Source organism: Planococcus citri, chromosome 2, assembly GCF_950023065.1.
Source record: "Planococcus citri chromosome 2, ihPlaCitr1.1, whole genome shotgun sequence".
NCBI lineage: Eukaryota > Metazoa > Arthropoda > Insecta > Hemiptera > Pseudococcidae > Planococcus > Planococcus citri.
The window spans coordinates 80333126-80358802 of record NC_088678.1 but is presented as its reverse complement, the minus strand read 5'-3'; the positions used below and the strand labels follow the sequence as shown (position 1 = coordinate 80358802).

The window sequence follows — 25677 nt, the reverse complement described above, 5'->3', positions numbered from 1 at the left end:
AACGATTTTTTGACCTGAAATCACGTTATTGCCTCTAACTCGAAAACTCGTTTTCCGACTTGTGGTACGCTTACGCTTGAGAGGTCACGTATGTTTATATAACGTGTATTGATGATACAGGTAAATGGTCACCTGGTCATACAGGTGACACGATACAATACATTGGTATTATTCTGCTGAGCGTTGTATACTAGTAGTAGAGACCAGCGTTAAAGCTCTGCTACGTCAAACAAATGATATACAACTGCACAGAGGCAGGAGCTATCGGCTGCAGCTAGCTCTGGTGGAACCAGTCCACCAGAGGGCGCTAATCCAGTTAGCCTACCCCCAGCCTGGGCATCAAGTTCCCTCCTTAGGTGGGTAACTTGGAGTCCCAAGTCCCCACTACAGAGAGAAGGAAAAGTTTGATTTTGTACTCAGTGAAGATAAGAATTATTCCTTACGTGGGGAATAATTGCCTATTGCCAGCTAGCTCAGAAGGCTGTAACCTATCTATTCAACCATACACATTCAATGTTTATAGTCATAAATAAAAACGCTGTTTTACTTATACTATATATTTACACTATTTAAGCCTGGTACACACGATCCAATATATTTGACAAACCAGGTTTGTCAAATTGACATCGTTGATAAAATTTATCAACATATAATCAACATATATTTGGTTGCATGGAAAGTCAAATATATTAGATCATGTAAACGCTCTGATAATCTAAGTTTTTTTCCAAATTTTCAACGTTTTGTTGATCGATGACACCAATTCTGAAAATAAAAATTATTTATATTTTCAGAATTGTTGTCATCGATCAACAAAACGTTGAAAATTTGGAAAAAAACTTGGATTATCAGAGCGTTTACATGATCTAATATATTTGACTTTCCATGCAAATTGCAACCAAATATATGTTGATAAATTTTATCAATTTGACAAACCTGGTTTGTCAAATATATTGGATCGTGTATACCAGCCTTTACAAATCGTCATAAACATACATCGTGTGCAATTATGTTTTCACATAGCATTTGAATGAATGATATTTGGAGATGTAAATGACTTAACTCTACCTATAGTGAGAAAGCCTGCAGAGAGATATGTAATATTACGAGCATTACAACTTCGTCCATGCCACTCGCAGGTGGAATAGGACGTGAGAAAGATATACCTAATAGGCACCTGATAATATAACTAAGTATTCAACTAATTAAGGTCGTAGCACTAGACATTTTAGTCAGATGTACTACGACGAAAAACTTATAATTAAATAGTACACATATTTCACCAGGTACTTACAGAACACTATACGCTTTTTTCCATCTCTATCGGTGGCCTCCCCAATACTAAAGGCATCGATGGAACTTAACTAAACGAGACTGCACCTAGCACTTTGCATAATCCAAATATGCCGCGGAACATAACGAACTATCAAAAAAGATACTATTTATCGATCACGGGATCGATCAATATAATAAAACAAATTGAATTACCTCGCTAGAAGAGGGTACAAATAACCATCACTCGATCGTGGCCTTCCCTGGGGGCGCATCCACGATCCGTTATATTAACAGGTGACAAGGAACCAGCTAACGCGTATTTGCCGAAACCAAGTGCAAGATACAATTGCTGAGATACAATTGAGGATTTTTCTCAAGAAATCTCTAATATAAAGACGTACATAGCAGCAAAATCCCAACCCCTAAAGAGTGGTGGTATATGCGCAATGCGCGAGAATTGCTATGTACAAGTACAGAGCTCATAAATAATTATCTTAAACCCTATCTTCGATCATAAATGTCATCACGACGCGAGCCGCGAGATCATTGATTAATTGACCTGTCATAGGGGGTGGAATGCTGCCACATACGTTGCTAAATAGAAACCTCATAAATCTGTCATTCTATCCTCCTTGTCGCGAACTCTTTAATAAGGAGGGTTCGGACAACGACCTAACGACCTGACGTCATGTACGTACAGAAGAATGCGAGATTTTTACATTTCTTAACAATTTACACACGTTCTCAATATTTTCAATATAAGGGGTCAGTAAAATAAGCACTACCTTCGGCAGTGGGGCCAATCTGCCCTATGTCAAATGTTTCAGAAATTTTTGGAATGAATTTACTTCCAAATTTTTGAATTATAGGTATTTCAACAAATTTTGAAAATGTTGAAAAATTTTACTTGTTTTGGCATTTTTGAACAATTTTTAAAATTTGTAGAATAATTTACAATTCATTTGACAAATGGAAATTTGTGCAAATTAATGTTAATCAAGCTTCACCAATTTTCAAATTTAAAAAACTGAAAATTTGTAAAAGGAATGTCTTAGAAATATTTTGTGAGGATTTAAAAATTTTTGAATAGCGTAGGATATTTCGAAAGAGAGAAATTTGTATTATTATTGATGAATTTTTGAAAATTTCAGCACTTTTTCAAAAAAATTTTACATTTTTTCAGAATGTTTACAATTTATTTTGGAGAATTTTTGGAAATTTATAGAAATTTTTAGAAATGTTAGAGAATAGTTCTAACAATTTTTCAGGTTACGAGTACAAAAATCTTTGGCAAATTGAAATCAATTTTAGTTTTTTTCGGAGCTTTTCCAAAACTTTTGGAAAAATTTCAACACATTTCGGAATATTTTAGAAATTTTTGAAAAGTTTGGAATATTTCGACAAATTTTGGAAATTTTTGGAGAACTTGAAAAAATGTCACCAATTGTTGGCATTTTTGAGAAATTTTTCTAGAAATGTTAAGAAAAGTTCTAACAATATTTTTCAAGTCACAAAAACTGGAAAACTTAAAAATATTTCAAAATTATTTGACCATTGTTGAAACCTTTTCAAAACCTTGAGAAAAATATCCAAATTTTTGAAAAATTTACAATAATTTAACAAATTTTGACAATTTTTGAGAAATTTAAAAATTAAAAAAACAATCTACTTAGGTACAAATTTATTTGACAACACATATTTGAAAGTATTAAGAAAAGTTTCAACACTTTTCAAGCTACAAAAATATTTGGAAAATGGTCATTCCACGTCAATTGGACCAAGAAGTGGTAGGTGGGTTCAGCGATTTTTTTGAAATTTTTCCTGTGGAAAGACCTTCCGAAGGGATGACCAATGGCGCAAATCGCAGCCCTCTAGCTCATTTTTAACAGCAGCCAGGGGGTGTAAAAGTTTTCAGTGAACCTAAAATATCATCCATTTCAGCAGTGGATTGCTCGATAACCGCGATACCTACAAAAATGGAACTTTTCCCCATAGTTAGAGGTTTTGAAAGGCTTTCTGGTGATATCATAAAAATCAGTGTTGCCACTTTTTTTCGTACAAAAAATTAGCTTAAAAAGTTTCAAAACGTAATTTTCATATCGTTCCGACTCTCAAAAATTCTGAAAAAAATATATTATAGACAACTAACTGTTCATGCTGAATAACATATTAAAAAATTGGGATGGTAACTTGTAACAAAGTCGATTTGAAAAAAATTTAAACTTTGCGAAAAAATGCGATTTTTTGATTTAAAACATGAAAAAAAGTTTTGATTGGTAAAGTTGACCCATTTGATCCCTATTTTCACGTATCTGTTGAAAAGGTTGACAAAAAACCCTTCACTCGGTGAAATTAACTCATCACAAAAAAAATCAAAATTCAAAAAAAGCAAATTTCATTTTTCTCCTGTGAGTGAGATTTTTATCAACTTTTTCAAGAAATACGTCAGAAAGTGGTCAAAATAAGACAACTGAATAAATTTAAACTTTTTTTGATGTTTGAAATTGAAAATTGAATTTTTTCAAATTTTGATTTTTTTGTGATGAGTTCATTTTATTGAGTGAAAGGGGTTTTTTCAACTTTTTCAACAGATACGTGAAAATAGGGATCAAATGGGTCAACTTTACCAATCAAAACTTTTTTTCATGTTTTAAATCAAAAAACCGCATTTTTTCGCAAAGTTTAAATTTTTTTAAATCGACTTTGTTACAAGTTACCATCCCAATTTTTTAATATGTTGTTCAGCATGAACAGTTGTCCATAATATATTTTTTTCAGAATTTTTGAGAGTCGGAACGATATGAAAATTACGTTTTGAAACTTTTTGAGCTAATTTTTTGTACGAAAAAAAGTGGCAACACTGATTTCTATGATATCACCAAAAAGCCTTTCAAAACCTCTAACTATGGGAAAAAGTTCCATTTTTGTAGGTATCGCGGTTATCGAGCAATCCACTGCTGAAATGGATGATATTTTAGGTTCACTGAAAACTTTTACACCCCCTGGCTGCCGTTACAAATGAGCTAGAGGGCTGCGATTTGCGCCATCGGTCATCCCTTCGGAAGGTCTTTCCACAGGAAAAATTTCAAAAAAATCGCCGAACCCACCTACCACTTTTTGGTCCAATTGACGTGGAATGACCCAAAACTGAAAATTTTGAAAAATCATTTGACCAATTTTTGGTATTTTTTGAGCTTCTTCAGCGCTTTTAGAAAAATGTCAAAGTTTGGAATATTTTGACAAATTTTAGTAAATTTGGGAAAGTTTTGAAGGATGATTTTATCCATTTCTACTTTTCTACGATATTCAAACACTTTTTTAAAAATTTTGAACCATTTGGAAAGTTGACATTTTTTTTTACATTTTTTCAAAAAATTTTAGAAAAATTTTGGAAACTTCAGCACAATTTTGACACCTTTAAGATACTTCAGAAATTTACTGATAAGTTTTGAGCAAGTTTTGGTATGTTTTATATTCTTTTGCCAAATGTGAAGTAAAATTCTCAAAATTTCAAGAAATGCCGAAAATGGTGTTCAAATTTCAAAATGTTTCGAAAAACTTTATAGTCCAGGAGCCCAACCAGAAAAAATGTACGAGGGGGTTGAAATTGGGGACCCGGCCCAAAAGTTACTATATGTAGTCCTCTTTCCAGAAATGCCACTCTGGCAATTCGCAGGTGGGGCTTTTAAGCACAGTGAAAGCTCAAAGTTCACAATTTTTATGAACTTTCAACTTGGAAAGTTTTATGGCTGAAACTGGGGGGTTCTTATAGGATTTTTCACGCTGAATCCAAATATGCCGGTCTGCCGACCCCTAAGTGTCCCCAAAGGGGTGCCAGAGTGGGTTAAAGGGGTAAAAATCGCAAAAAATGCTGTAGTTTTTCAATAAATTTTCGTAAAAATCAAATAGATGACAAAAAGTGGCGAATACTTGAAGAATTTTTCGCGTTGAATCCAAATATGTCCGTCTGCTAACTCCTAAGTGCCTCCAAAGGGGTGCAAGACTACTGTAAAGGAGTGCAAAAGGCAAAATATTGAGGTTTTTCACATCTATTTGGTACCTAATTATTTTACTCGAATGTGGTTTGCGAACATCATTTTTGAAAACAGCATAAAATTCTTGTAGACATCCATACGTGAGGTGCCCCACAAAAATTTTCAACCGTCTCCCCTCATATTTACCCCTCGATATGGCGTTAACTTCAAAAATAGTGGAAATTTAGAAAGGAGCCAAGGCTCCGGATGTGCTGGGTGAAACTAAAACGAATTCTGACGCCATCTTTGCGTTCAGAGAGTTCGGGTCATATGAAAACGACGCCAATATTGTAAAAGTAGCTCCATGTTGAAAATAATGGAAATTGAGGAGGGAGATGAGGCTCTGGAGGGGCTGTGTGAGTGTAAAACAAAATCTCAAAGTAACTATTTCAAAAATAGCGAAAATTGAAGCGAGGGGGGGTTGAAGGCTCTGGAGGAGATTAGACGCGTGTTAACTAGCCGAAAATCTGAGGTCATATTCGTGCTCAACGGTATTGCCCTACTTACTCAATTATTTTCCACGAAATTCCTATTTTACCCCCTCTACGACTTATTATATCAATTTCTCATCGCAGCCCACCAAAACAAAAATTTTGAAAAAATATATGATGTTCTAAAGTTGAAAATGCATCCAAAAAACGTGCTTCTAAAATGTACCTCGCGAAATCTACATTGTTGAAAATCATAAAATAAGTTAAAAAACGCCATTTCGAAGGGTAAATATGAGGGGAGACGGTTGAAAATTTTTGTGGGGCACCTCACGTATGGATGTCTACAAGAATTTTATGCTGTTTTCAAAAATGATGTTCGCAAACCACATTCGAGTAAAATAATTAGGTACCAAATAGATGTGAAAAACCTCAATATTTTGCCTTTTGCACTCCTTTACAGTAGTCTTGCACCCCTTTGGAGGCACTTAGGAGTTAGCAGACGGACATATTTGGATTCAACGCGAAAAATTCTTCAAGTATTCGCCACTTTTTGTCATCTATTTGATTTTTACGAAAATTTATTGAAAAACTACAGCATTTTTTGCGATTTTTACCCCTTTAACCCACTCTGGCACCCCTTTGGGGACACTTAGGGGTCGGCAGACCGGCATATTTGGATTCAGCGTGAAAAATCCTATAAGAACCCCCAGTTTCAGCCATAAAACTTTCCAAGTTGAAAGTTCATAAAAATTGTGAACTTTGAGCTTTCACTGTGCTTAAAAGCCCCACCTGCGAATTGCCAGAGTGGCATTTCTGGAAAGAGGACTACATATAGTAACTTTTGGGCCGGGTCCCCAATTTCAACCCCCTCGTACATTTTTTCAGGTTGGGCTCCCTGACTATTAGAATTTTATTGACACCTACACTGAATACCCAATACCCCTATTCACTAGAGGATTGTTTTACTGCTTATTCGCTCTTACTACTGCCATTCAATTTAAAAGGTATGCAACCCAAATAACGTCATGCTAGTGTTTGTTCTCCTGAATTCCCCAAATACCTACTCGTTCAGTGAACGAAATTGAGCAAATTCCTTTTTGAAAATAAATCAATTTTTCAAATCTTCAGTCGATTCAATTCGTTCTGAGAAGAGTAAAAATAGACCAAATCCACTCTTTTACAACAAACTCTCTCAAAAAACGAATCTAACACTCTTTTCAACTCTTTTTGAACTCGTTTGGCCAATTTTCTGAGAAAAAAAAAGTTCAATGTTCACCACCTCCATTGGATCTCGCACAAGATTCCCAATTTTGAGAAAAACCCCTTCCCCCCTTCAAAAAAATGAAAATAGACTCACTAATTTTTGAACAAATTAATCATTACCTGAAAAATGAAAACAATTAAAAATATGTGATCTGTCACGAGAAAACCAGGTTAGTGTCCAAAACGTAAATTTTACAGGATGGGCATTTGAAGTTTTGAATCAATGTGTTCGGGGATCAATGATTCGTAGGTCCGTGAAACTTGGACCATTTTTGACCACCAGGGATGCCAACATAACCTGACATTTTTTTTCAAAATCAGGGTTGCCAAAGGGCAATAATCGAAATTTCCCTAAATCGATTTTTTCGTTTTTTTTAAAATTTCGCACCAAAAATTTCGCGAAAACTACTAAGAATGAATTATTAACATAAAATAGGTAAAGTTATTTATTGAGTTTTTCAATTTTTTCAAAAAACTTGTTCAAGGTGAAAAGAGTTGATTTTTCCAGCTCAAGCCTCATTCAATTTTCAAAAAAATGGCCTAAATCCTACAAATGTGAGCGGATATCCACAAAAATTTGCATGTCGACTCCCCCGGGCATACATTTTAAGAAAATGAAAAAAAAATTTTTTTTCATTTTTTTTTTGTAGTTGCTCTATTTTTTTAACCTTAAATTTAGGGTCAAAAGAATCGTTCGCGAACGTTTTGACCACCACAGGCAGATTCTGCACCCTAAGTACTACCAATATCCATAATAAAAAATATATCGATTTTTTGGACACTAGCCTGGTTTTCTCGTGACAGATCACATATGAAAAATTTCACAATCCTTTCTAGCTTCTTCAAAGAAATATTTTCGTCTAAAATTGATTTATCAATTACAATAAGCGCACTAACACCAGAAAATGTCTCACCCATCCTATTTCCAGCACTTCCCCTCTTCCTCATTTCCTCAGTTCCACGTATTGAACTTCTCACAGGTGCTATAAATCCTCGCACAGCGTTAAACTCACTACACACGACTGCAAAAATCAAAAACCCACCAGAACCGACAAATTGCACCCCCAGCGTAAAAAAAAACTGCAACTGCACACAGCGCAGCATTGTTTTAATCCCGCACAAAGTTTATATTCCAATTAACAAAAAATTAATGCGAGCGTAATTGAAAAAAAGCGCACTCGCGTCGAAATACCAACGAGTAAGTATATGTATAGTACGAGTAGGTAGGTATTTTGCATTTTTCGCAGCAAAAAGAGGAAAAACTAAACGAAAAAAAAAGTGAAAAAAAATGAAAATGCTGCTGTACAGAGAGGAAATGTTTTATACGACGGGATTCGTCTTTATCCTGTGATTATTCAGTTAATCTGGTGTTTTCGTTCTTCATTGGCTACGGTGCTCCCTCTTTACATATACGCCGGCTCCCGCGAACTCCAGCTTCCCTTCTGTCTATAGTCAGAGTCACCCGCTTTCTATTCAGGATACAAAGTAGTATTTCACTTATGGGTTAGTTTAGAGTTGAGCTGTGTTTGACGCGGTAGTTCGTGAACGGTGTGTTTTCGCCGGCTTGGATATTTTTACGTTCGTTCGCGTGTTGTTTTTATTTTTTTTCGAATTATTTTTTTTTTACTTTTTTAAAAATGTTGTATGTATTTTAATATGATTTAAAAATAATGGAAAATAATAATTTACAAATCACTTGGTGAGGTGAAATGATGTTTCAATTTTTTTCGTCGTTTATTTTCAATTGAAAATAATTTTCGAGTGGTGATATTTTTTCATTTTTAGTTACTTATACTTAATTTGAGTGAATTTTTTTCATATTTTATTAGAATTTAAGAGTGCATTTACCATGATCAAGAGTGTGGTGCTGCTTTTGGTGATCTTTACTACCGAATCGCTGTGTTATGGACGAGGTGAGTTCTTTATCTCGATGATCAGGAAAATTTTCATCGTAGTTTGTCAATTTTTCTTCTGCTACAACACTAATGGTCTGAAAAATGAAAATAAAATCCAATTAATCGCGAGTTGTAGAATCAATTCCACATTACAATTTAAAATAACGTCTTTTAAAAATTGTGAAATATTTTTAGCTTAATATTTGAATCTATTTTCAACTTTGAAAAACCCCATTAATATAAATTATGCACATTCGGTCCTTACCGATCGAATGAATCTAAATGAAAATTGAAAATTGCACTGAAAAATTGGAGACATCACTCAAGTTCCTCATAAAATTAATATCAACTCATTTTCTGCATTATTTTTGATCAAAAAAGCTGCAGGCAGCTAAACTAAGGTACTACATATATACATAAAATGGTTTTCCATTCTTACAGTTGTTGAAGATTTTGTAAAAAAAAAAAAAAATGAATGAATAAGTTGAATAAATTTCAGGTCTAGAAAGAGTTGGAAAGTCACACATTTTTATTATTATTCAAATTGTTCAAGTAGGTATTCGCGAAGTTTCAAAATACTTTTAATATCAAATTATTCAATTTTCAAAACGAGTTTTCTCGCAGAAGCATAAAAAGCAATCTCGCTCAAATGTTTGCCAATTATTAACAAAACCCATACGGAGGTGTCTGTCAATTTTTCAAACTTGAATTGTTCGATTTTCCCCTCAAAGTTTTTTTTTTCAATTTTCCAGTAGATTTCCCGAACTTTTTTTTACCATTTCTCAATTTTTTTCAATCAGAAGACGTTTTTGTGATTTTTTTTTTTTTTAAATCGAAAAATATGCAGAAAAAGCAGGAAAAAAATAAATCATTTTTAATGCGTCAATTTGAAATAAGAGGAAGGCTCGGATCAAAATTTATTCGAGAAAAATTATTTTTAGGACAAAAGTATCTAATTTTTAAAGAAAACTGAAGTGAAAAAAAATTCCAAATCCTGAACAAAATGAACTGAACAAGTGAATACGATTAAAAAATGGACTATTCCACAATTTTGACCGAGAAAATTGGAGTTTTCGTTGAAAATTCTTTAAACTAGGTATTCCAACTAATGAAGAAGGAAGAGGTGGGAAAGTAGAATTCACCCGGGTCAAAATTTCTCAATTTTCAAAGAAAATCTAGAAAAAAATGATTTAAATAAAAAAATTAAAATTTAGAAATGAAATAAGAGTAAGTAAGTAACAATTTAGATACCAAATTGAAGAAATCAAAATTATTAGAAAAACGTGAAAAAACAGGATTTTTCTGGCAACTTTTGAAAAAAAAAGACTTCTTTTAGTTCCTTTATTGTAAATTGGGCAAAAAGTAGGACTTTTTGGCAATTTTGGCTAGAACCGGAATTTATCGACATTTTTCGCCAAAAATAAGACTTTTGAGCAAGTTTGGCGAAAAAAGTCGGAAAAAACATGACTTTAAAGCAATTTTGACAAAAAAAGCAACAACAAAAATCGTTTTATCAGAGCTTTTTTTTGCAATTTTATCCAAAAGCAAGATTGTTTTAAACTTTTAGCAGAAGAATAGGATTTTTCATAAATTTTTACAAAAAACACTTTTGTGAAAGCTTGACAGAAGAGGCCACCAGGCAATTTGGGGGGGGGGAATTCTTACAAAAAAACAGGACTTTTTTGGTAAGTAATTTTTCAACGTTTTAGCAAAAAGTAAGACATTATTTTTGCAATTTTGGCAAAATCAGTTTTTTTTTGAAATTTTGGCCAAAAATGAGACTTTTGAGCAAGTTTGACGTAATTGGAAAGAAACATTACTTTTTCATGCAAATTTGTATTTTCAAATTTTGTCAAAAAGCAAGATTTTTCTGTACTTTTGGCAGAAGAACCGATTTTTAAAATTAATTTTTACAAAAAACAGAACTTTTGTGAAAGTTTGACAGAAGAGGCCACCAGGCAATTTGGGGGGGGGGGGAATTCTCACAAAAAAACAGGACTTTTTTGGTAAATAATTTTTCAAAATTTCAGCAAAAAGAAAGACATTATTTTTGCAATTTTGGCAAAATCAGTTTTTTTTTGAAATTTTGGCCAAAAATGAGATTTTTGAGCACGTTTGACGTAATTGGCAAGAAACATTACTTTTTCATGCAAATTTTATATTTTCAAATTTTGTAAAAAAGCAAGATTTTTCTGTACTTTTGGCAGAAGAACCGATTCTTTAAATTAATTTTTACAAAAAACAGAACTTTTAAGCAAGTTTGGCAGAATAAGCCATCAGACGACTTTTTTTTGGGGGGGGGGGGAATTCTGACAAAAAAGCAGGACTTTCTTGGTAAGTAATTTTTCAAAATTTTAGCAAACAGTAAGACATTATTTTTGCAATTTTGGCAAAATCAGTTTTTTTTTGAAATTTTGGCCAAAAATGAGATTTTTGAGCACGTTTGACGTAATTGGCAAGAAACATTACTTTTTCATGCAAATTTTATATTTTCAAATTTTGTAAAAAAGCAAGATTTTTCTGTACTTTTGGCAGAAGAACCGATTCTTTAAATTAATTTTTACAAAAAACAGAACTTTTGTGAAAGTTTGACAGAAGAGGCCACCAGTCAATTTTGGAGGGGGGAGGGGGAATTCTGACAAAAAAAAAAAACAGGACTTTCTTGGTAAGTAATTTTTCAAAATTTTAGCAAAAAGTAAGACATTATTTTTGCAATTTTGGCAAAATCAGTTTTTTGTTTGAAATTTTGGCCAAAAATGAGACTTTTAAGCAAGTTTGACGTTATTGGCAAGAAACATTACTTTTTCATGCAAATTTGATATTTTCAAATTTTGTAAAAAAGCAAGATTTTTCTCAGGGTGTCTAACAAAATTTCAAAATGAAAAAGTAGGACTTAAGCAGGACTTTCAGCAGGTCATTTTTCGAGCACTCATGAAATTTGTTAAGATGGGGGGGGGGGGGTCAAAATTGATATTCAAGTTTTTAGCTAAATTATTGTAAAAAATATTTGCTTTTCTGATGATTTCAAACACGTTTCACTCCAACTTTTCGTTTTATTTTCTCCTAATCAATTTTAAAAATTGATAAATATCACATCATGTTCTCCTAAAATCAAAAACTCGAATTCTTCTATTTCGATTGCAAATATTTCATATTATTATTTGCTTCAAAATTTTGAAATTTAAATTATGATTTTTTGGAAAATTTAACATTGAAAAAAAAAAGCAAACAGACCCGAGCGAAGCGAGGGCAAAAGCTCCCGAAGGGTATGAAAACGATGTTTTCTCGTATAATTTATGAAGAAGTTCATTATTTTTGTTTCAAAATTTTTAAAATCCGAAAGATAATTAAAAAAAAAAATCAAACTTGAAAAAGAAAAGCAAACAATTCCGAATGAAGCGAGGCCAAAAGCTTTCAAAAATTCAATCATATTTTGAGAAGTAAAAATAAAAAGTTTCTTTATGAAGAGAGAAGTTTTTTTTTCTGATTCAAACTCTGAAAATTTCTTGAATTTGAACAATAAGTTTTCTATGTGGGGGAAAAAATGAAAATAGCCCGAGCGAAGCGAGGGCAAAAGCTCTCGAAAATATGTAATTCAAAATCTAAAAAAGTCGACAAATGAGCCTTTTTCTATAAAATTTGTTCAAAATTCCGAAAAAAGGGGAAAAATTGAAAATTTGAAAAAGTCTTATTGAAAAAAAGTAGGACTTTTGGATAAAATTGTGGAAAAGTAGGACTTTAGTAGGACTAAAAGGACTTTTGAGAAATTCTGTACTTTTGGCAGAAGAACCGATTTTTAAAATTAATTTTTACAAAAAACAGAACCTTTAAGCAATTTTGGCAGAATAAGCCATCAGACAACTATTTTTGGAATTCTGACTCAAAAAACAGGACTTTTTTGGCAAGTAATTTTGGCAGAAAACGGATTTTTTTTTGAAATGTCAGCATAAAGTAGAATTTTTTATTTTTTCAATTTTGACAAAATCAATTAATTTTGGGCAAAAATGAGCGAATTTTTTTTTAGCAATTTTAGCAACAATTATTAGGTACCTACTTTTTTTTTTTGCAATTGTGGCAAAAGAGCAGAATATTTACATAAATTTTGTACAAAAAACGGTAAAGTACCTATCCTCCGGCAAGTTTTTTGAAAAAAAAAACAAACAAAAAGTAAAAATTTTCTGCACATATTTTTTTTTTGAAATTTTCATTTGAAAAAAAAATAGAACTTAACAAACAAAACAAAACTTTGTAATAGTTTAAAATGTAATAGAAGGGATATGAGACGGGGGTCATATGCATTGCCATAGAGAGAATGACGGGAAAATATCTCCTAAGGGGTGAGAATTTACCTGTGCCTAGTTACATAATACTATGCAACTTATATTACACAATTAACTATTCATACTAATACCAATCACGTAATTTATAAATTATTTACGAAACAACATTTTTAAACCATTTATTGATGTTTTAAATACTTACCAATAAAATAACCTAATAAGTTATGCATTTAATAAGACATTAATTATCGTAGGGATAATTAATGTAGTAATCATAAACAGGTGAATAGACCTAGATTTACATTAAGTATATTAAACTTTCACCTCAGGACAAATCCTGGTCTAATGATAGTTACATGAGCAGAATTAGAGTAATCTATTCCTTAACATCTAATTCATTCATAGCTCAATGTAGGTAGGTGCAAATGCTCCGCTACACTGAGTCAATTCTATCATTTAATTACGGTATAATTATAATTAAAATGATGATCGTTTGGAGCGTGTTTGAACACTTACCCAACTGTTCACATTAATCATCTCTTAGGGGGCTCACCAATACTAGGCCCAGCGATGATTATGAATAAAATCTCTGAATGCACGTTCAGCAAGTATACTCTCCTATGGTCGACAAATAGGAGGCATACCAAGATACCGATTAAACACGACGTTCAATTAGAAACATACCGCGAATATTGTTAATATACACAAATTTAACCGAACAAGCGGGTAATTATTGAATTTGATTAAAATGTAAGGAGGCACGAGGGCTAAGATAACCAACAGTGACCACATTACCGAGAGCTCGAGATCTAGCAAGGTAATGAAGAAGGTAATCTTCGCGATCCTGTCCAGACCCAGGATTGCGGTATTTCTCACGTAACCTTGTATCCTCACCTACAAGTTACATTAGAACCACCACAGGCGGTTAAGGCATGTCTGCTCATCACAACTTTTGAGTACGGTTTGACCAAAAAAAAAAAAACTAGAAAAGGCAGCATTCGCCCATTCATAGAATTTGGTTGCTCAAAACGAACTAATTCCCTATTTTTTGAATATATGCAGAGCCATCAAAAATTTGAAAGAAATGGAGTTTTTTCGTCATCTTTGAAACAAAATTCTACTATTGAAATCAGTAAAAATCTAGTAAGTATTTCAAACATTTCATTGACATTTTTTTTCTCGAATATTTACAAAGTTTGAACCCTATTCGTGATATGAAGAGGGGAGGGGGGAGAAAGATGGGTCAATTCCGTAATCTGTAATTTCTATCCCAATTTTTTGAGTTAATTTGCCATTTCTCATTCACCACCGCTTCCAACTCTCCAACCGAAAAAACAACAATTCATCCTAATACGCGTATGCCTTCTTCTTTCCAAAACTAATTACATCCCCCCTTCGCCCCTCCCTTTATCTCCCTACACCTACGCCAATAATTCACAATCTTCTGTAATTTCCTCCAGTACCTCTGTTCCTTCCCTCCCTGTTCGACCAGTAAAACAAAAAAGAAGACTAGAAAGATAACTTTATTAGCGAATATGACGCAGCATCCCCCCATATAACTAAACAATACCGCCAAATAACCTCCCAAAACAAACTTACGTAGGTACCTATCGTATATAGTTTTTGTTTTACAGCATCGCAGTATCCCTCAGACCTTCAGACCCTCACACATATCGTACATAGTGCCACGGTAATTAAGCAATTTTGCACGCTAGCTCGTGAAAGGACACGGATGCGAGGATTTTATTATCGCAGTAGCATCGTACTATAGGAACCTACCTACTTCATCTATACGGAATGGCGAATGATGAAGGGATGAAAGGGGTGTAAAGGTACCTATATCTCGGACTCAGTAGTCGGTACCTCATCTTATGTATAAATAAGTTGGGACGCGTATACTTCTCTATCTACGAGTAGATAGGTAAATGGAGAATTCGTCCTACGTCCTTACCGCAGCTGCATTCATACGAGCACGAGCATAGACGCATAGAAAGACATTGGAGAGTGAATAGAGAGATGCTGACGATGCCGAGCAAACTTTGCCAGTGTAATTTTGACCATCGGTTAATTAAAGTTTACGACCGGCTAGAGGCTTTTATGATTTGAAAATGTAACCCTTATATATGTAGATGTACCAAACAAGTAACCTATTCGTACAGTCCTATACAGTAGGTAGTAGGTACTCAAATAGATAGGTAGTACACCGGCCATGTATGATTACGTATCCCAAAAACATTACCTATACTAACTAGGTGTAATAAGCACCAACAATAATGCTTTAATGCTTAATGAATCATTTTACGAACATATACCAAGCTCCCCCTATTCATTTTCTCAGCTACCATATCCCTTCAAAGTACATACACACCTCGTAACTTCTCACACGCGAAAAGACCACCTGCAACGATCATTGGAAAATCGTTCTACAAACAATATCAATATCAGCATCGGGTCTCCCAGCCAGGGGGTGTACAGCCTCACTTCTTACGTACGTACACGATAAGCTATACGAGAGTACGACTCGCAAATGGTAATTAATTCAAAACCGCGAGGTATTTTATTCGGATTACATAGGTAAGCTTATAAATTGTACGTACCTACTACCTAACCTATAAGCGAGTCGAATAATCTAGATTAGGGTATTTCAAAAAACCCTTTTTGTTTTCCGTGCGTCTTTTGGTTTTCTTGAATATTTTTTTTCCTTTCCACTGAAATCGCTAGACTTGTCCAGATTACGTCGCAGTACGTATTCGTTGCACGCACAATTCGTATTATCGTAAAATTCGAAACAATAAAGTAAACGCGCCGACTAGGCTATTAATTATTACTAAATTAATTATTATTACCGGAGCTTAATCGTGTTTATGAGCATTTTATCGGTGTTATTTATTCAAGTAGTTAAGATACGTTGTAGGTACTCGACTCGCTCCCAGACTGGTGCGATAAACGCCAAACAGAATGTTTTTTTCTTCCGAGGAAGTAAAATTCTTCGCTGGTGAGAGAGTCTTACATATTATGGGTTTAGATTCGAATTTCAGCTGTTTTAGGTCTCGATTCAGAGGGCTTTTTCGGCAGCATCTGGTCATTTATAATGTGTTTGGGTAGTTCTGAAAGTAATTTGGGCAGTTTTTAATAAAAAACTTATAAAATTGAAAATTTTTGCTCATCATGTTATAATTTTGAGTCGAAACTCAAAACTGATGTAAAGAAAAAGTACTCAAGTACTTCGATTGACACAGAATATTTTGAATTGGATAAAGCTAAGTATATTGAGAGAGTTCGCAAAAATATGTACATCATAGGTCAAAATTTCATAAGTTGAGAAGCATTTTGTTGTTGTTTTTTTTTTCTAAATCAAAAGGGCCAAAAATGGCGAAAAACCCAAAATTTCATCAAATTGACCAAGAAAACTAAAATTTGGAATTTAATTTACTCATTTTCAACTATTGACTGGACACCGTTTCGAACCATATTTTGAGCATTTTATTGCCAGTTGAAGATTTTTGAAATTTTTTACCAACTTCACAAAAATTGCATTTTTTTTTTTTTTTTTTTTTTTTTTAGTAATTTTGATGTTGGTTTTTTTGACAGACTTTCGTTATTTTTTGCGTAGTTTTGAGAGATTTCCATGCTTTTTTATGTGTTGAGTTTTTTGTTGATTTTCAGTGGTTGTCGTGTTTTTTAAAAAATTATTTTATTATCATTTTAGCACGTTTTGAACCCCTTTTTGAGCATTTTCTCGGCGAATTTTACTTGATCTCATTAACAAATTCATTAAATAGTCATTCTAGTGATTTTTTTAAAATTTGTTTTTTTGAAAAAAGTTTTTCAACTTTTTTTTTACAAAATGAAAACTGGATTTGAAATGTGACTTAAAAAAAAAAGAGAAGATTTGGGTGAAAATTATTCAAGACGATGTTTTTTCATTTAATAAAAAGAAACTAGAAAAAAATGTTTGATCGAAAAAAAAATGTAATGAAGTGAAATCCTTTGGGCAATTTGGGCAACAAAGAAAATCTTGACAATTTTGGCAAAATTGCCAGACTATTTGTCAATTCTGGCAAAAAAGAAGGACTTTTGAATATTTTGATTAGAAGCAAGATTTTTTGCCATTTTTAATAAAAGATGAGACTTTTTTTAGCAATTTGGGCAAAAAACTCAATTTCATTTTTTGCTGAAAAATTTCGCTTTCTCTTAAAAAATTCCGAAAAATTCTAAACTTTTAGAAATTTTTTAAAAGTTGTGCTTTTTTGCCAAGAAATTCCGAAAATTTTCGTTTTTCAACCAAAATATTGCAAAAAGTAGATATCAATTGTTGCCCATAATTTTCAAAAAAATCCTGATTTTGTCAAAAATTGTAAAAAGTTTTCGTTTTTACAAAAATTGCCAAAAATCTCGGTTTTCAGTAAGATGGCTGAAAAATTGTGTTTTTTTTTCATTCAACTCCAAAAAAGCAATTTGTTTTTTTCCAAAAATTCTCCAAAAGTCTCGCTCTTTGCTTTAAAAAAATCCTGAAATCCACATTTTTAGCAATTGAAAAGAACGAATAAAATAATTTCTGGTGAATCATTCGCGAACGAATTGAATAATTTTTGACGAACTATTCGCGAGCCAATTGAATCATTATTAGTGAATTACTCACGAACGAATTGATTTGTATGTATAAAAGACACGTTCGCGAATGAATCTATTGATTTAATTAACTTTAGGTGAATCTTTAACATAAGTACGAATTAAATAATTTTTGGTGCATCATTCGCGAACGAATTGAATCATTTTTGGCGAAACATTCACGAACGAATTGAATAATTTTTGACGAACCATTCGAACGAATTGATTCGTATAAAAGACTCGTTCGCGAACGGATCGATTCATTCAAGTAATTTTTGGTGAATCATTCACGAACGAATTGAATCATTTTTGACGAACCATTCGCGAACGAATTGAATCATTTATTTAATTTTTGGTGAATCATTGGCGAACGAATTGAATAATTTTTGACGAACCATTCGCGAACGAATTGAATCATTTTTGAGTTTGACAAACTATTCGAGCGAATTGATTCGTATAAAAGACTCGTTTGCGAACGGATCGACTCATTCAAATAATTTTTGGTGAATCTTTCACTAACGAATTTGAATAATTTTTGGTGAAGTATTCGCGAACGAAACGATTCATTTAATTAATTTTTGGTGAATCATTCGCGAACGAATTGATTCGTATAAGTGACTCGTTCCGGAACGAATCGATTCATTCAACTATGTAATAATTTTCGGTGACTCGTTCGCGAACGAATTGGTTCGTATAAATTACTCCTTCGCGAACGAATTAATATTTTAACAATTGAAAAATCGCGCTTTTTTACCTAACATTGCCAAAAAAAAATACCAAAAAGTCTCGTTTTTTTTACCTAAAAATTACAAAAAAAAACACTTTTCGAAAATAAAATTGCGAATGAATGTAATTATCTTTTGGTCAGTAATTCCCAAAAATTGCTTGTTCGTGGTGAAATTGTCAAGTTTGTTGCTTCTTGACTCCAGTTCTTGGTTTTAGAAAAATTGCTACACGATTTCAATTTTTTTACTAAAAATTATCCGAATTCAGAAGTCTTGATTTTTTTGTCAGAAATTGCCAAAAAGTATCATTTTCTCGTTACTAATTCCCAAAAACGGCCGTTTTTTGCTGAAATTGTCAAAGTCTTGTCTTTTTATTAAAAATTCTCATTTTTCAACAAAATTGTTAAAAATTGTCATTTTTTGCAAAAAATTTCAAAAGGTGTCTTTTTTTTATGGATTATTACATAATTACTTGAAACTCATTTTTTTGGCCAAAAATTGCTAAAAACTCTTTTCTTTGTTAAAGTCATCAAAGTCTCGCTGTTTGCCAATTTTTTTTTTTTTACCAGAAACTTCAAAAAATTCCCACTTTGTTTGGAAACTTTTTCGCCAAGAAGTTCCGAACGTATTTTAACTTGAAAATACGGTGCAAGAAGTACATACATACAATTTTTTTTCCATTAATTTCCAAACTGGCAGTCCTGATTTTGCCAAAAATATCTAGCAAAAAATTCTATCGTATTTTGGAAGAGAGCTTCGGTCGTGACTTTTATTATTCGAAAGTGTACATTTTATCGCCCCTTATGGCTACATGAAAAAAATGTCGACAAAGGTTGAATGCGGTGAAAAAATTTTCAAATCACCTGACTTCATCTCTGGTTTTCAAGATTGAATTGTACGTGGAAGGTATGAAAATGATTTATTCGTGGGAGGGGGTGGGGGATGAAGGTGTAAATCTGGAAGTGACTAGTATTAGTATCCAGCAACGTATCAATTAATCTCTGCTACCAAAAATCATACGTCTCGTCATCGTCATCTCACATCCTGTACAAATTACAATAGTCAAAACAGTACCTTTATCTACCTTGAAGAAAAAAAACCTGCTGACTCAGCATCCTCCTCCTAAACTACTCAAACCCTCCTCCTCGTTCATCGCTCATCGCTGCACACCTGAAATATGCCCCATTAAAAACAGGTATCGTGCCAACGAGTAACGACGAACGGCACGAGAGAAACGAAGAGTTGTTAATATTCGCGTTATCGCCATCGCCTCGCAAATTCCACACCGCTAAGCGTATTTTAGCAGTCGTAAAACATTCCAGCAGCAGCCTCTCTAATTACGTCATTTTTTGCTTCAGCCACACCGAAACGAGATGCGCGCAGTCATCAAAACACCACGAACGAATGAATGGTAAATCTGCGACGCCACCGTTATCAACGATGGCGAATAAAAAATCACGCCAATTACACCCCGGAGACCAAATTGTACCGTGCACAATTTCCAGATATTATACAAAAATACCCCTACATAGCCCTATACTTTTTTCGCGACTCATTTCGGTGAATTTTTGATTTATCGAGGTCGTTTTCTTGTTTTTTTTGAGGGGGGGGGCTTTTCCTCCCTTTTTTTTTTGAGGTCGCTGATAGTGCGTTCAACTTGGCTCGTTACGATGTAAATATGCCTACCATGCTTGTGCCCCTTTCGATGATAATGGTGGTGTAATTTTGCATCGAGTTCGTCAAAATTATAGTCTGGCATTATCGTTTCGGCTAAATTGTTATCTTACGCTCGCGTCATTTTGATAAAGCGTAAATACTATATAATTTTAGTGACCTGGACCGCACGTTCATCGTTCGTGTATTGTGTATATGCAGACCAGGCTGGGCAGGGTGAAGAGGATGGGCATACATCGGGCACGTATCTTGAATATAAATCGCCGCTGTGTACGGTCCAGTCTCTGGCTGGTCCCTGTATCATCGTTAATCCTGCCTTTGCATATGTGCTACAGAGTGAAAGAGAAGAGATGATAGAAAAAAACCACAGTTACCGGTCGTGTTGGGTGTATTGTTATGTAAAATGGCTTCTGTGTTCGAGGCTGGGTGGCTTATGTATGCTCTGGGTATAAGGGTATGTGTCACCTCACTCACACGCTCACACTCACGCTGTTCTCCAAAGTCATTGTACATATCGAATCTGTACACTGTGCAGCATGGTGATGGGATAGCACAGGACACAAGACCTTACCTTATAGGAGAACATTGTTCCGTATACAGTTCGAAGAATGAACGAACGCGGACACTACCCCATGCTGTGTCATTATGCTCTCTTCTTCTTTTTTTCACTTTCGATACCAAAAAGGTACCATACACAGACAGTAGACAGATACACCTAAAAGAAGAATTCGTTTTCTCAGAAGATACTGTACCAAACATAAGAGCTACTGGGGGTGATGTGTGTTACATTATACCCAGTCTTCGGTCCTGGCACAATAAAAATAGACGACAATCGACAGCACAGCATAGCAACAGCAGCAGCCGGTGTCAATATAGTACGTACTACGTACGATACGCAGACAATGAAGTACATAGTACATAGGGTAGGTCCTATAGGTCGACAAGTGCTCGTAATACGTAGCTAATGCGTATGATATATGAAATTATGGCGGGAGACGATGAGGTGACGTGACGCGGGTTGGAATGATGGAAAAAAAGCCATGAACCCGGTATCAACTTCCCATATGGCGTTTCATCGTCGTCGTCCAGTCAAAATAGATGAATGAGAAACGGGGAAAAAATACCATTAATGAGGAGTACCTACTATAGTTGCACATATTCGCATCGTATTGCGAGCTCTATACATGTATTTTTTCAAGGGTGCCATGCTAAGTAAAAAGTCGCTTTGATACGTAAATGTACTCGGTATAAATGTAGTGTAGTGTGTATTTGGCCTAGATGGCAGGGTGTGCTCGAGGGTGATTCTACTAATACAGCCAGTTGAATATGGTGAGTGATTATGTAACACTAACGCCTGCCATGTGACATAAACTTAGCCAAAATAATCGCGTTATAGAGTGTTTTAAGCTGAATTTTATTTCCATTTTCTATTAGTCGACGTAGAAAAACATGAAAAAGGGGTTAGCAGTTGATTACTCGATGTTTAAGGAACGACTTTTTACAATACTTTTTCTCAGCTCTGCTGCTCGACTGCACAAAGACATCGTGGATTCGGATTCAAAAATGCCCATATTTTCGAATCAGACGTCGTATTTGAGTATTTTATAAAAAATCGGGACTCGCACTCAATTTTAAAAAAAAATTTTGTAACCAAAAAGGTTTGAAAAAGTAAACAAAAAAGTCGCAAAACGTGAGCAAAACATTGTAATGAAGAAAAAAAATCACAAAAAAAGTTATGAATTAAAAAATGAGAACTTTTAGACAATTTACATAGGAAAAAGAGGAGACTTTTTTGCAAAAAATGACAATTTTTAGCAATTTTGTTGAAAAATGAGAATTTTTGGCAAAAAAGCAAAACTTTGACAATATCAGCAAAAAGCAACACTTTTTGTGAATAATAAGAAAATGACACTTTTTGGCAATTTTTTTTTTGGTATTCTTCGCAGCTTTTGGCAATTTTTGAACAAAAAATCAAGACTTTTGGATTTGGGTAGTTTTTAGTAAAAAAATTGAAAATGTTTAGCCATTTTGCTAAAACTAAGAACTTGAGTCAAGAAGCAAAAACTTGACAATTTCAACACGAAGCAGATATTTTTGGGAATTACTGACAAAAAATAATTATATTTATTCGCAATAATGTTCGAAAAGTGACTTTTTTTTGTAATTTTTATGTACAAAAAAGTTAGACTTTCTGGTATTTTTTTTTGGCAATTTCAAGTAAAATAAACTTAACTTTATAATTATTAAATTTAATATTTAAAAATAAATTTTTAATTATAATTAATTTAATATAAAATTATTTAATATTAAATGATTTTTTGGTATTTTTTTTTGGCAATTTCAAGTAAAATAGTGTGATTTTTCAATTGATAAAATATCAATCCACTCGCGAAGGAAAAATTTATACGAATCAATTCGTTCGCGAACGATTCACTAAAATTATTGATTGAATGAATTGATTCGTTCGCAAACGATTCACCAAAAATTATTCGATTCGTTCGCGAGTGGCTCACCAAAAATTAATTAAATGAATCGATTCGTTCACGAATGATTCACCAAAAATTATTCAATTCGTTCGTGAAAGATTCGCCAAAAATTAATTGAATGGATCGATTCGTTCGCGAATAATCCATAAAAAATTATTCAATTCGTTCGCGAGTGATTCACCGAAAACGATTCAATTCGTTCGCGAGTGATTCACCAAAAATCATTCAATCTGTTCGCAAATGATTCACCGAAAATTATTCAATTCGTTCGTGCAAGATTCACCAAAAATGAATTGAATGAATCGATTCGTTCGCGAATGATCCATCAAAAGTTATTCAATTCGTTCGCGAGTGATTCGCTAAAAATGATTCAATTAGTTCGCGAGTGATTCACCAAAAATTATTCACCGAAAATTATTCAATTCGTTCGTGAATGATTCACCGAAAACGATTCAATTCGTTCGCGAGTGATTCACCAAAAATCATTCAATCTGTTCGCAAATGATTCAACGAAAATTATTCAATTCGTTCGCGAATGATTCACCAAAAATGAATTGAATGAATCGATTCGTTCGCGAATGATCCATCAAAAGTTATTCAATTCGTTCGCGAGTGATTCGCCAAAAATGATTCAATTTGTTCGCGAGTGATTCACCAAAAATTATTCACTGAAAATTATTCAATTCGTTCGTGAATGATTCACCGAAAATGATTCAATTCGTTCGCGAGTGATTCACCAAAAATCATTCAATTCGTTCGCAAATGATTCACCAAAAATTATTCAATTTGTTCGCGAATGATTCACCTAGAAACCAATCGATTTGTTCAAATACTAATCGTTCATGAATGATTCGATTCGACTCACTTCGCTTGAAAACAGATCAATTCCTATACACAAAAGTTTCATAAAAATCGAATCAAGTAGTGAAAATAGGAGAAAAATAGTGATTTTAAAAATGAGTAGTAAGAGTAGTGAAAAAGTGGCGAATTTAGTAAAAAAAAAAGTGGTAAAAAAATGAACAAATTGAAAGGCGCAACAAAAATCTTCAAATTATTAAAAAAGTATATAATTACAAAATAATTTGCACCCAAAATTTTCTTCCAATTTCAATTTTTTTGAAAGAAAAATTTGATTTTGTTAATTTTTGTGGGTGTGTGTCGGAGGGGGGTGGGGAGGTCGAGTGGAGGCTTCCTAAAAACTTGGTTGAAAAAAGGTAGTGAAAAAAGTTGTGAAAAAGTAGTGATTTTTTTCAAAAAAAATTCTGTTAGATACCACGAAACAGTTTTTAACAAAAAGCAAGAAGTCAGTATCAGCTTCAGAACGGATTTGCATTACTTATTTTTTTTTTACCGAAAAACACGCTCTGAAAAAAAATCATTGGTACCAACTACCAAATCGATTGGTAAAGTCCTTGCTCAGAATTGAAAAAGAAATACCTACGTGTATTTTCTGTACCTAAAACAGCATCTCTACTATTCGAAGAACTCTCCAATTTCTACAAATACAAAATGCAACGAAAAAGAAAAAGGGGACATAATGAAAAAAGAACGATACACGATATACGTGTATTTTCAATTTTTAATCTCAGCGTTTGAAGTTTCCGACAAAATGTGTAATTTTCGTCGCAACAAAACCACAAAAGCGTAACGAATCAAAAAAACCCTGCAACGTTTCGGGTTTCCAAGTCGGTGGTTTTTTTTGCTTTTTATATGACACGACTCGACGGATGTGTTTTTATAACGTACCCTACATATATATACGAAACAGGAAACTCTGACGAGCAAAATCACAGCTGGAGGTGTACGTACTACGTACACGATTCCGAAACAGTTTCAAAATCTGAGTACAAATACCACTTACAAAACATGGTGCACGAAATTACTAAAAAAAAAACGTACGAAATTCAAAAATGAGTTGAGAAAGTACGAAAAACCTCTAAAATTTTTCAATGAGCTCCGAAAAATTAGAGATCACGGAAAATTTTTTGATTTTGCCTATAAAGATCATCTTTGTCTATTTTTTTTATAGTAAAAAAAAATGTTTTTTCTTTTTTCCAAACGAACCTCTTTGAAGGTAAACATTTTTCCAAGTCGAGAAGATTTATTAAAAATTGACGAAAAATTAAAAATCAAACTTCCTTAGGTAGGTTAGGTACCTCAAAAACAAAGATTTATTAAATGAAAAGAGGCAGGGCTGTCTCATCCCTCATTTCCAAATCGTGCCTCTTTGGCTTCCTGCCAATTGAAATGGTATATTTCTTTGTACGAAGCGAGCTATGAAAAAATTCTAAAAGAGAAAATATTTACCTACTTGGAGAAAATTCGCCAAATAATTAAACTACCTCTTCTCATCGCAACCCCCTGCCCTCGTATACCGTTGATCGAAAGCTCAAGGCAGATAAATCAAATCAACCAGGCCGAGAGATTCGCGAGGCAGAGAACCGAACCGATCAAAGCGAAGAGAAATATTACACTCGGAATTAATTTACGCGCAGATTAACGATTAACCGCGAAACGCGAAAGCGAAATAAGCTCTCAAGTTTGTAAACTTTACACCGAAGATATAAAGGTGTCTTGTAACGTTATCCAGAGATCGGTATTAGTGCTACACCTACACGAAAGAAACACCCGCAGCTTCGTCTTACGAGTATAACAAATGAAAAATTGAAATTCACCTCGCCTCCTCGTACCTTCTTCGCATTTCTCTTGGCTGGAAAATTCATCGTACGTAAAAGACGACGACGTCGTATACCTTTACACCTATATACGACTATATCTCGAGAGAAAGTTTTAAAAACGCAACATTAAACAAACGCTTGGGTGAAATTTGAATTATCGTCTATCGTTCGATTAAAATTTCACCGGAGCGTGTTGCAGCAACATTATCCAGAACACGAGCGAGCACCGAGCACGCGGAATTGGAATTTTCAAAATCTATATAGCACATTTTTCACTTTGCTAGCTATTACGAGTAGGTATCTTAGCGATATATATTTCTCGGAT

General features: G+C 33.6%; 1 protein-coding gene and 1 long non-coding RNA gene across 2 annotated transcripts in view; one reads left to right on the top strand and one right to left on the bottom strand.

Annotated features, from left to right (window-relative positions):
- Positions 1–8514: 8514 nt before the first annotated feature.
- LOC135837960 (roundabout homolog 2-like) overlaps positions 8515–25677 on the top strand; it is a 638803-nt gene continuing 621640 nt past the window's right edge. The window contains exon 1 of the mRNA XM_065353404.1: positions 8515–8916. Within this exon, the coding sequence (XP_065209476.1) occupies positions 8853–8916 (64 nt within the window). The 5' untranslated portion in view covers positions 8515–8852. The remainder of the gene's footprint in view (positions 8917–25677) is intronic.
- LOC135837966 (uncharacterized) overlaps positions 8861–25677 on the bottom strand; it is an 81818-nt gene continuing 65001 nt past the window's right edge. Inside the window, exon 3 of the long non-coding RNA XR_010557279.1 lies at positions 8861–8993. This is a non-coding gene — a long non-coding RNA (uncharacterized LOC135837966). The remainder of the gene's footprint in view (positions 8994–25677) is intronic.